The sequence below is a fragment of the Amblyomma mixtum genome, chromosome 9 (assembly GCF_055824585.1).
Source record: "Amblyomma mixtum isolate Tamu chromosome 9, ASM5582458v1, whole genome shotgun sequence".
Classification (NCBI taxonomy): Eukaryota; Metazoa; Arthropoda; class Arachnida; order Ixodida; family Ixodidae; genus Amblyomma; species Amblyomma mixtum.
In genome coordinates, this window is record NC_143020.1 from 113,083,392 (window position 1) to 113,096,455 (window position 13,064).

The following is a 13,064-nucleotide window of genomic DNA, read 5'->3' on the forward strand; positions in this document are numbered from 1 at the left end:
GGGGACTGGGCCTTGCCGGGGGTGCCGGCTGGATGATGATGAGTTGATGGGTTATGTGTGACCCTGGGAGAGGCACTTTCGGGTGCCAATCCTCCTTCTCATCTGACAACGGCAAGCGGTTCAGGGAAGCGGCAGCGGGTTGACCACAAGGCTTTGGCCAAGCACACTTTAGACTTTCCAAAGTGTCTTCGGTAATTTTTTTTTATTTGAACGCGTTCCCTTACCACTCTCATTGTATTCACAGATTTCCGGCTTTTCACCTATGCTAAGTTCCGTTCCTGCCCGACATGCTTTGAACCCGAACAGTTTTTTTTTTTGTTTGCGTGCTCTGTTTCAAAAACGCTGACATAGTTTTACAGCATTCGTTAGGTTATGATAGAAAGGTTACGCTGTAAGCGACTGATTTAATTCGTTTTGCGGCACGAACAACGTGCGCTAAAGGATGAGCTCCCGAGCCTTTCGGTGGCGGCTCACTGCCAATGATTTTGACATCATAAGCTGCTTTGTGAATCGGACAGTGTGAGCGGAAAGAGTCAAGTGTGCCTAAAAGTTCACGGTTTAACGAAGAACTGCGCGCGCTGAGCAACCATATGGTATGATGGCAATTCTAGGACGCAACAAGTCATGTGATTCAGTCTGTATATGATGTTTCTACTAGAGTCCGAACAGTTCTAACCGCCCTGGCGTGCGGTATAACGGAACCTGGTTACCGCAGTTGGGATGTTGTTAGCATTGCTGTCCATACTTTCTTTATTTGAAAACAGAAATGAATACAAGCAAACTATGCACAGTGGTACTGGACCCATAGCCAAGGCTAGTGTCGGGTCCAACACAATGATAAATTTCAAAATGCAACAGGTGGAGAGAAGACTTCTCACATAAATAATTTCAAAATATTATAATCACAACATACATAGCTAATATATACACTTCTTATCATGCATACATTCTTTGTACGCAATAACCTTAAATATTAACAATTTTACAGTCATTTGGGTGCAGAATTTATAACTCAACCGGCGGAAACTTAGATTCAGCAAAAATATTTTAAGAGATTGTGAAAAATTAATTTTTATTATAACATCATTAGGGATGCCATTCCATATTTGTGCACCGTTGAATTCAATCAACCGTTTCCCGTAAGTAGTGCGGCATATTGGTAGGTTAAAATGATTTGCACTTGCAGCTCTAGTGTCTCTTTTAGGAGTTATAAATATACTGTGATGATTATCAGTCCTGTAGTGAAGTCTATATATCGTGCAGTCTATATATATACCACAGTTTATATATCGAGCGCCGACCGCCGCTCCGACTCCACCCTGGCAGCTGCTGGCGCATGCGCGTGACGTCACCTCTGACGTCATCACCACAGTAACAGGGGCAGCATCAGAGGCGGAGATAGCTTTCGCCTCGTCGCACTTTAGTAAGAGCAAAGTGCCCCCCCCCCCCCCCCCACAAGGATTTTTCTACTTTCCATCGCTAGTCAGTCAGCTTGTATTATTCGTGTGAATAAAGCACGCACGTCCCCTCGCGATTCAATAGATTTGATTGACATGATTTGCCCGATTGCTCTTTAAAAATTTTTTAAGAGCTTAAAATTTTGTCTATTCCCTACGAGAGTGTAGGAATTTCTTGGCGCAACCTAAATGCGCTAACTGCGGTGGCCCACACCCTGCTTCCTATGGAGGGTGTTATAAAAAGAAAGCAGCCACAGTTGCTCGCACGGCAGAGCAAACACAAGGGAAACCCCCTAAGCGCCATGAACCACCACCTAACCCCGACGTGGTTTTCACGACTACGGCAGCTCTTTCCGAGAACCCGTCAACACAGCGTGGCAAAGCAGCTGACAAGACCTACGCAGGTGCGGTAAAAAAGAAGCGTGGGATGCCCCTTGGTTCTTCTCCTTCATCAAAGCTGCTGCAACGCACTGCACAAGACCTGACAAACAGCGCAGCTCGCTCTGAGCCTAAGGCGCCACAACATGACAGGAAGATCAGACACAGGCAGCAAACCGGAAGCTCTGAACAAGATATCACATGCCTACTGATTCCGATGCTGTTTGCAGCCATCAAGCCTCTTATTCGTGCAAACCCCTCGTCAGGAGGACTCTCAGAAGTAGAAGATGTCCTTGCAATGAAGCCGTTGATGTCGGTCTCCTACGCTCCGCAGGGGCGTAATACCACACTTCAGTAATCATGGCTTCAACAGCGAGAACTTCAGTACAGCTGACAATCCACAACATCTTTCGTACGTGCACCATTTTCCAGCGGAACGCTCGCGGGCTACGCTCTAAACTCTCAGATTTCCGACAGCTCGTGCGAGCGTACCGCTTCCCCTTCATAGTCATCCGTGAATCACGCGTCGAGGAAACAATCCGACTCCACGGATACTATTTCCATCGTTCACAACGACAATATAACGTCAGCAGATTGCTGAGAGGTTTTCGCAAGGATATCCCGGCCTCATCGGTTGATGTCCCGCCTCACAGCGACAATGAATACGTGTGCGCTTTCACAGTTATTGCCGGACAACAGCACACTCTGATTGGAGTATATCTTGAGCCAGGCACGCCATTTGATGCTTTGAGACTTGAAAACTTGATAGCAAGGACGCCCTCACCGCATATTATTTGCGGAGACTTCAATGCTCATAATGAAATTTGGGGCAGCTCACATACATGTGCCCGAGGTGCCAAGCATTCAGTTCAGCCATTCAATAACGGCAGCATCACCTACCTCCGAGGCCCGACGACTACCAGCAGCATCGACGTGACATTTGTCACAAGTTCATTCGCCCACAACTTTGGCTGGTGCACTGATTTGGAGACACGCGGAAGCGACCATTACCCAATCCTCATATTGGCTTTCCATGCGCAGAGGAACCCAAAAAAATTCTTTATAAAATCTACAGCCTGGGACGCACACAAGGACGCTGTAAGCAAAGGAGTTACTGCGGCAACTCGCAATGAGGAATTAGCATCGACAATGTCGTATTGCCTGAGAACGAGTACAGAAATTGCAGCTAAAAATGATAGCCTACCTTCAAATGATGACACATTTCAAAGGCTTTGCGCTATACGCAGGCGAGCTGAAAGGAAAGCTCAGCGCACAAAAAACCTCGATGACCTACGTGCATGCCGACGGGCAAACGTCACATTCGACGCTACATGGTAAACTCAGTCGGCAAAAGTTTCGTGACTTTTGTTCTACGCTAGATGTGCGCCAACCAGTAACCAAAATTTGGCGAATAGTTAGAGGTATGCGCCCGCCACTTCAACAACTCCACCCCTGCGCTGCACTCTCCCTTCACGAACAAAAATCTATAAACGAAGTTTCAGAAGAATACTGCAGGGGCAGGGTCAGGGTCAGGGCATTCGACACTCTCCGCAGATGGTCAAACAGGCATCATCCCAAAGGCGGCAGTGCCAGCGTTAGACCTGCCTTTCACAATGTAAGAACTATCCACAGCTATCGCGGAGACAAACAGACACACGTCTCCGGGTCATGATGAGGTGACCTATGACGCCATTGCAAAGCTACCCTACACCTCCTGTCTTCGACTCCTGGAGTATTACAATTCTTCCTGGATGGCTGGTGAGGTCCCCACGGAATGGAAGCTGGCGAAAATTGTGCCCGTTTTGAAACCCTGTAAGCCGCCAACAAGCTACGCATCATTCCGGCCCATTGCCCTACTGAGCTGCGTAGGTATTCTCATGAAGCGCATGATCTGCAAACGCATAACTTGGTTCCTAGAAAGCCGAAATGAGTTCCCCCAAGAAATGAACGGGTTCCGTCAAAACAGGTCTGCGACTGACAATATCATCTCCCTCGTCTCATCAATTGAGGAGTACCTTCATGCTGGGTACATCCCGACAGCCGTTTTCCTAGACATCAAGGCCGCCTTTGACTCTGTCTTTCACCATGCAATTCTCGCAGCCTTTGCCAGTCTTGGCCTTGGAGGAAAGCTATACAAGTGGATTGGGCATTATTTAAAAGAACGGCAAATTTTATGACCACTCCAAACAGTCCAACACGCTTTCACGCAGTGGAGAGGGGCGTACCACCGGGAGCGGTGCTCAGCCCTCTCCTGTTCAATATTGTCCTTATACACATAAGAAGAAACCTTCCGCGAGGGGTCCGCATAACAATTTATGCTGATGATATCTGCATCTGGACCGCATCACGTTCGCGCTATATTACCCAGCAACGTCTTCAGCGAGCGCTATTGCACGTTTCGATGTACCTGGCTTCCAGAGGTCTTCGTCTATCGCCAGAAAAGAGTGGTTGCAATGGCGTTTACAAGAAAAACGATGACCCGATATCCGCTGCTTATAGGCGGACGATCGCTGCCATATGTACGATCTCAGCGATTCCTGGGTGTTGTTATCGACTATAATCTGTCATGGTCACCTCAGATCAAAAAACTCCTCGAGAGGATCACTGCAGCATCGCAAGTGTTCAGGTTCATGGCGGGAGCAAGGTGGGGTAGCAACTTCCGATCAATTCCTCTGCTTGAAAAAGCCTACGTTGAAGGAACCTTGCGCTACAGTCTACCAGTGCTTCAAAGATGATCTACATCAAGCACTAAGACTCGTTGCCGCACGGAACAACTGCCTGCGAATATGCCTTGGCCTCCCAAAGGGTTTCTCTGCATCAGGAACAGTAGTGGAGGCAGGATGTCTCCCACTAGAGGTGATTGCCGCCCAGGAAACTATGCGTACCCATCTCCGCCATGTCCTGCAAGGGAAGAAGCGCTTCCTACACCGTGTCCACCTAACTCAAAGCAACTCTAGCTTTGGCCAGGCAGTACCTGCCCCTCCCTACTATTAGTCAGCCACAGAAACTACTACCTCTGGCCTTTCCTCCATGGACACTCTCTCCTCTAAAGGTGAAGAAGTTTGTTCCAGGTGTGAATGCAAAGAGCCCCATGCCACAGGCAGCGCTTCTGCAAGCTACTCTCGCCTACTTAACCGAGGAATATACGCAGCACACCCATATCTTCGCCGATGGTTCAACTACTAAAGAAACCTCTTTCTGTGGCCTTTATGTGCCCTCAACAGGCCATGCCCTTTCTTACCGGCTGCAGCGGAGGACATCCTCTACGACAGCTGAGCTTCACGACATTAAGGAAGCTGTTTCTTACATCCTGCGCCGAACCGCCGGCCGTTGGGTTATCTTCACCGATTCAAAAGCATCTCTGCAGATCCTGGCCAACCTGCTGAAGAAAACGAATCACCAGCCAGTTTCCCTGGACATCGGGTATCTACATCCTTTAGCTATTGCCGCAGGCCATTGCATAATATTTCAGTGGGTACCTGCTCACTGTGGCATTCTGGCTAATGAAAAAGCAGATGAAGCGGCCCGTAAAGGCCATCAAAATCGGAGATACATTCGAACTTTTTTCACCAAATCTGATGCTTCCCAAATGGCTAAAAGTTTTGCTTCCGAAGAAACGTGTCGGCTTTGGAGTTTGCTTACACATCAGTACCAATTTCTTCACTCAGTCGACCCACATCTTAGATCAAGACTCTCACCCAGAATTCCTCGACATCTGGAAACACTTTATCACCGACTTCGTCTGAATGCTGCATATACAAACGGCTTGCGATACCGTTCTGGACAAATAAACAGTCCGCATTGTGACAACTGTGTAACATATCCTGCTTGAGTGCCCCGCGTATGCTAACGAGCGTGCGTACTATGAACATTGCATGCAGAAGTTCTGCCTAGTGACCCTAACAATGGACAAAGTTTTAGGTTCCTTAGCCTGCCTTAGGCAACAGAGACTTGCACTGAACTATCTATTTACATATTTAAAAGACATTGGACATCTCGATAAGCTTTAAATTCACTTGCACGTTTCCTTCATGCATTCTTCATGCAGTGAACTTCGTCAGCCCATTTGTCGGACTATGCACTCCCTCATTCCATAGGTTACATCAATACTCGCCATTGCATCCTTAGTACCCATTTCATGGCCGCATTTTATCTTCGTATTTTTTTTACGTCTTCCACACTGCTCTCCTTCTGTCTTTATCTCCCAAACTCCCCTCCCTACGCAGAGTAGCATGCCAGCGATTTTTAAACACCGGCTAAATTCTCTATTTCATTAAAGAGTCTCTCTCTCTCTCTCTCTCTCTCTTGGCGCTAATATTAAAAACGCCGTGGCTGCCAGCGATCGAAGCTTTATTTAATTGCCAACAAGTATGCCAGTGTTGCTGTACTTTCATGCAGTAAAAAAAAGGTGTCGATGGCGTAAGGCACTGGCCGGCACAGCTAATCTGTCCACGCATACTGGGTACATTGCCCCCTACATATCGGGTGTTTCAGCAAACACTTGCAAGAATTTTCAAAAATAGGCTTTTTTAAGTACAAATATGGAGAGAGAGAGAAAGCAACTTTAATGAGAGGCAAAGGTGGAGAGGTCGGCCGGTGTTAACATGGCCCTGGCCTGCCACTCCACACAGGGGAAAGGGAAGGGTATGAAAGGGAAAGTGCGAATGAAGGCTGGTGATGGCATTAAACAATGAGTTTCATGGGTGATGTCCACACACACACACTGGCTGGCACTCTCACCGCGGTGAGTAGACGCACGTGAAGTTCATGTCTTGAACACACACACCGACGCCTGTCATTAACACATACTGGAGTAGGGGCTCCATGAAAACACAAATGTAAACCATGTAAACTGTGTAAACCATGTATATCGTGCACAGGCGGTCACAGACGGATGTCCAGGCCTGTTTCACACGAAAACATGAGCCCGCCCTTTATCACACACCACGAATCAGAACGTTTCGCCCTGGCGCCTAGAAGAGTTTTTTCAGAGAGAGGGTGAGAGTCCAGTTGTATTACGGTCACTCCCAGTGTTCTCGTCTCATCAGTATATTTCAGACACTCGCAAAGAAGGTGTCCAGTAGTCTCTGGAGTGCGGCACTGTACGCAATTTGGGTTAGTTCTTATACCGATATTGTGGAGGTAGTGTTTGGTGTAGGCAACGCCAAGCCATAACCGATGGAATAAAGTCCCATGACGTCGCATTACCCTAGATTGCAGATGAAATCGTAAGCCGGCGTAAAGCTTAGAGACGCGGTCCTGTGGATGGCTCGAATCGCTCCCGTGCAACTGCATTGCGGCTTGCATTAAATGCGCCAGCAAGGCTCCAATGTCAGATCTGGAAAAGGCTATTTCAATGACAGCACCATCATCATGTGCCAGCCGAGCCTCGGCATCAGCACGCTCGTTTTCCGCTAGGCCGCAATGGCTCGGTTATCCACTGAAGCTTTGTGATATGGCCTTGGTGGAAAGCCTCGAATAACAAAAGCACAATCTGTTGAACCAGCTGCTCGTATGTCCTTGGTTTTAGAAAAGTTTGTATGACCTGCAATGCCGGTCTCGAGTCGCAGAATATAGTCCATTGGTGCGCTGACTGGTTACCAATATAACGGACGGCTTCTCGTATGGCTGCCAATTCGGTTGCCGTTGAGGACGCTTTATACATTAGCCTGAAACGGTGACATAAGGCATTTCCTGGCACTATCACCGCTGCAGCTGAAGAGGTGCGTCACGGATCCGTCCACAAAAACATGCTGGGAGTCACCATACACAGATGCAATTTATGACAGCGCCAGCTGTTTCAGGCCGACTGTTGGGATGTGACTGATAGGAAGCAGATCTTCCCGAGAGACCGGCTCAGCACAATTCTTAGAGGAAACTCCTAAGCTGGTAATTTGTCTCACACTGCAGCAAGGTATGACCTATAAAACGCTGCTCTAACCGCGCAATTCGGAATAGGGTCTCCGACAAATATGGCTGTAACATTCGTGATTTTTTAAATCAACCACACAATTCCGGTGATAAATCATTCCAACCTGTATGTCAAAGGCAGCCTAAACAATGATCCCTTTTAATCGTGTAAATCAGGTGATCGATCACAGCAGAGACATAGGAAAGGCCTAGGTGCTACAACACTCCACCAGGTAAGAAGTCGAAATAAAAAAAATAACGTTAGCATTACTGAAGCTGAAACACAGGTCACATGTGGGCTCATCATTATACATATGAAGCATACAGCCCTCGGATTACTTTTCACATTTTGTATTCGTTCAGCTGCAAGAAATTGACTATGTTGCTTAAAATGAGGAAAAGATGACATGACATTCAGGTGAATAATTACACATATACGGAAAAGAGCAGTCGGATTACTGCTCACATTGGCAAAGTTCAGCTGCAGGAAAACAGCTGTGCTTACTTCTGCAAGCCAATATGCATCCCCCGTGAAAGTCCAGCTGGAAGCGATGTGGTGGGACGCCCGCGGTAGAGTCCACGCTTTGTCAATTTGCCGCAGAGCACCGCTTCTTATCGCGCCACGAGCTCATCATATCGTATAGAGCTCTGAGGGCTTCAAACGAAAAACGATAAGCATGCTACAAGTGCCATGGAGGATCCACCTTGCAACGCTGCAAAAAGTATTCGCATTGGCAGCACGCATAAAAAGAAAATATGGACCAAGGGACGTCGTCAGCAGCGCTGTATTAATCCTACGAATCGGTAGTGGCCGATGAGGAACCACCTTGCAAGACGAAAACTCCGCACAATTTGATACCTGCGTGCTAAACTTAGGCGCATTCTCGGGCGAGCCAGTGCAGCCAGCGAGACAGCAGCGATAAGATACTGCTTCGTAAAATTCAGCCATTGCGACTGGTAACCGCCACAAGATCTACAAAGAAACGCTTCCACTCCAAGCACTCATTAACAAGGGGCGGAATAAGCGTTGCAGTAAGATTACCTAATCCGGCATATTGGCTTCGATAAAATACTGTGTTGGACTTATAAGACATGGGATTTTCATATTTATCTTTATTGTGTTGGTGTACAACATTCGGATTTTTTTTTTTTTTTTTCATTATATGAGTGCATGGCACCGCACCAATTGGCTGTAGCTCTTGACTGCGTTCAATTCCCGCCTTCGCATTGCCACTGCATTCACCGCATGCGCGACCTTCCACACGCGACGGAGGCGAAGCGGATGACGTCAGGGCGATTGTAGCCATGGTGACAGGCGACACAGATAGGAACGAAAGAGCGGTAAGAGCGCGGCTGGGGGGCGGAAAAAGTCATTTCGTGCAGGCATTCAAGAAGCGAGCGGATGCTGTGAGCGATGCCTCCTGGAAGCACGCAGTACACCCTGGTCGGGTTCTCTGCTGAACTGGACTGGAGGCCCTTGCGATTCGTGAAGCCCCTTCCACCGCACATGGTGTGCGACGCCTGTGGACTGGTGCGGAAGAGGACGGCCTCGCTTCCCTGCAGACACACACTGTGCAAGTCTTGCTACGAGCTCAGCACTCGTGACGGCGGGCGCGTGTGTCCACTGGACGGTCGACAGTGCGAGGAGGAAGACGTCGACCTGAAGGAGTTCCCTGTCCAGGAGCTCCTCAAGAGAGAGGTAAGGGCTGTAAACATGCAGGCAGCCGTGTTTCGATTTTTTTTCATTTATTTGGAACTTCGTTCTTTAGGAATTTTCAAAGTGTAGAGAGCTTGCGATGCCATGAAGGACATGGCGGTCAACAGCGAACAAATAACGATTGTTCCTTTAAGCGAGGCTTTAACGACCCTTCTAAGATGAATGCATTTCCAGTAACACTTTTGTGAGACATTAATGACAAAAGGAGTCAAAGGGTCGAAGTGGAATGTTCCATCTTCGAAGACGTTCTCAAATTGTAGAGTGCTCGGAAGCATGTCCACGTGCTTAAGCATTCTTGAGAATCTGTGAATACTCATGCAGGTTGGACGAGTACGTAAGCAGCGAAATGTACGCATAGGTGATGCTGCGGTTGCCTTCAAGAGCCAACGGGAAAGACGGCACTAAATGCGTCGAAGCTTACAACTTAACTGTATACAGTATTTAAGCACGCTGTAAAACGTGTTTACTTTTAAAAAAAGAAAAAGTAGCCTCGTGTTAACGTTAATTGTTCGCCCGGCCGAAAAAGAGAGCTATCGCTACTTTTCATTTACACCCACATTTATTGTAGCTAAATCTCAATGTTTGCTCAGTTAGAAGTGAGTGCCGTGGTAGGGTCCTGCGGCGCGTTTCGATATTGCTCGCAATTCGATTCGGGTCCGAAGTCGTAGGCTTAGAATTGCTGCAAGCAGATCCATAGTTCCTGTACTGTTCGTGCGAGTGCAGGATAGCGATTCTTCTTCAACTCAAAGGCGACGTCATCAGAAGAGATATGAGACTGCAGTCGGCGTTCGGCGTGTGATATCATGTACTCAAAAGGATCCCAGAAAGCTTTCCTAGTTCTTATCTCGAGTATCGCAGTCTTCTTTGTTCCCGGCCTGTTTCGAGCGATCTTCTACCTGCCACCAGGTACGAATCTCTTCACAGCACTTTCACAAGGCTAAATCGTCATCTTTCATTCGTGTCTGCTTTGCTTCGAAACGGCCCGCGCCATTATCTCTCTGGTGTGGCTGTGTAGTGCAGCCCGAGAAGCGGAGAGATGGAACACCTTTTCTATGCCGCCAGAGGCAGGGGCAAGTGATATAAAGAGCGGGGCGATCGAACTTATCGCAACGGCCGATTCAGAGTGGGCGAGGGCTATGATGCGCCAAGCAGCAAGGTACAGTGAGTGCGCTCCTCAAGGTGAAAACAGACACACCTCAAAGCTGCTGCAACGAAAAAAAAAAAAAAACAGACGGCAAGGAAAGCACAGGGCTTTGTCTTGATAAAATAAATGGACAATGTCGGTGGCTCCTTAGGGCGCGTACGCGAGACGTGCAGGTTGATCTGTGCGGAGAACGGAAGAGGCTAGAGGCGGGGGCTGGTCCGTCACCTGAAGGATCTCGCCAATTGATCAGAGCGCCTAGCGCCATCTATGAACCTAACCGCTCTAGAATGCGCTATGCCGTTTCCTCAGTGCCAGTTCATGCTACCTTTCTTTAGACGAGGAAGCAGGTTAGCATTATTTCTTAGGTGTCACATTGTTCTACGTGTTTTTCTCTAAGCGGCGTACTAAGATGTGGATAGGCGTGTGGTGCGCAATTTTTGTTCTGCACACATACTGCCGGCAAATAGGTACCTGTGCGCAATGTCCTGATGGAATAAGCAAGCTGTCGTGGGGAATTTAGGCGGAACTCATTATTAACCGTGGGAAAACCCACGAAAAAGGTTGTGTGTAAAATATACATATCATATTTGCCTATTATCCCCGACATTACCTGAGGATTTACCCGTGTTCTGTCGCAAGAATTCAAAACGAAAAAAAAAATACATTGGCGCTGATTGGAGAAATCATCTTAGGCGAGCGGACATAATTTAAATCTAATCGTTTTACTCAATTATTTCCTTTATGGTATTGGCTGTCCGCATCTGGCTGCATGGAGTGTACGAGGGGCGTTTCAAAGCGCACTGGACAGCGTCGTTAGAGTGAGCTTGCCAAAATTTTACAGGTGTTGCACGATATGCAAGGCATGCACTTGGAGGGGATTGTCACGTGACTGCTGAGAGTACGAGTGAGTAACCAAGTGGCGAAGAGTGTTCCGTAACCGGCGCCCCCTGTAAAATTTAAATCACCATGGTGCAGAGGACCCCACCTGCGAAATGAGTTTGTGCAATGTTTGTGCGAGTTTCACATCCTAAAGTTCTATACATTAGCTTTTAGCTATGCTGTTGCTGACCGCACTGTCGTATCTAGGAGGCGTGTAAATAAGAAACAAAAAACGAAGGTATTGCCGCTTAACTGGAGATGCAGTGATGATTGCTGACGAAATCATCCACGTTTTAATCTTGCAGGTGAAATGTTGGAACGAAGGGAGTGACTGCAGTGCAGTGCTGCGTGCATCGCAGATCGGCCAGCACTTCCGGCGCGAATGTCGGCACCACTCCGTTCGCTGCCCCAGGTGTTCGGCCAGAGTTCTCTGCACCGACGTGTGTGCGCACTTGGAGTCGGAGTGCTGCCCTACCGCTGCGACGCCTGGCGGATCGGAATGCCAAGAGAACTCGGGTCGCAAAGACGAGACGCCGCTGCTGACGTCATTCATGAAATCCTTAGAAGCGCAGGCCGGCGAACTGAAGGCGCTCATGGAGCGGGTGCTCGTAGGAACTGGCGCCAATAGCGACCAACTCAACGAAGTTGTTCACGGGGTGAACAGCAGCCAAGAATCACTGAGAGAAGAGCTCAGACGGGGCATTAGCAGCGTGAAGGACGCGGTTAGGCGAGAAGGTGCCGAAGTCCGAGCGGAACAGCGTGAGGCTTTGAAAAAATGCTCGGATGAAATAGCCGCGTTCAGTAACGAAACGAAAGAGCGTTTAACTGCAAGCAGTGGTGATGTGAACCCTATTTCCAACCGCAAGCGTTCAATGGAAAAGCTACTGGTAGGCGAGTCGGCAAAAAAGGCTAGAGGAAAGATAGACTGTGGCGCACAGGCTGCAGGAAGCTCCAGGGGGGCCACGGAACAAGTGGGAGAGAGTAGCAATGCGGTGAGCCGCATGGACAAAGTAGTGCCCAGACCACCTGATCTACAGTCATCCGTATGCGAGTTTGTTGTAAAAGGCGTCAAGTCACTGGTAAGAAAAGCACGGATTGAAGATTGGGTTGATTACGAGTGCGAGCGTGTATACCTCCGAGGCTACTGCATGTCGCCCGGTGTCCGCATTAGCTTTGCCTATTCTTTAGCATCCGTGCATCCACTCTTCCGCCTGCACAAGGGCGACATGGACCGCGTTGTTGAGTGGCCTTTCCAGCGTTGGTTCAGACTTCGTGTCGTGCACCCAAAGAAAGCAGAAGAACAAGAGATCGAAGAATTTGTGGATGGAGTTGAAATATCTTGCGGTAGGCCGCAAACGGGATACAGACAAAGCCCATGGTGTTGTGTTAAATGGTTTTGTCTCGATGATCTCATCCTGAAAGGTTACGTGGAAGACGACCAGCTTCGGATGAAGTTCGAGCTTCCATTGATGCTTTGATATGCGCGGGGGCTATATCAGCATTGTCGCTGTGGACACAGAGATTGGAGTGGGATCCTAAAGAGAGACAGGAAATAAATGTGGTGGTCGGTGGTTGCTCA

At 48.3% G+C, this 13,064-nt stretch overlaps 1 protein-coding gene across 1 annotated transcript; it reads left to right on the forward strand.

The window, feature by feature from the left end:
- Positions 1-47: 47 nt before the first annotated feature.
- LOC149330786 (uncharacterized) lies at positions 48-13,064 on the forward strand. Its single transcript, XM_089561445.1, has 2 exons — positions 48-9,444; positions 11,791-13,064. Exons 1-2 carry the CDS (start codon positions 9,160-9,162, stop codon positions 12,961-12,963), a joined length of 1,458 nt encoding a protein of 485 aa, XP_089417571.1. The 5' UTR covers positions 48-9,159; the 3' UTR covers positions 12,964-13,064.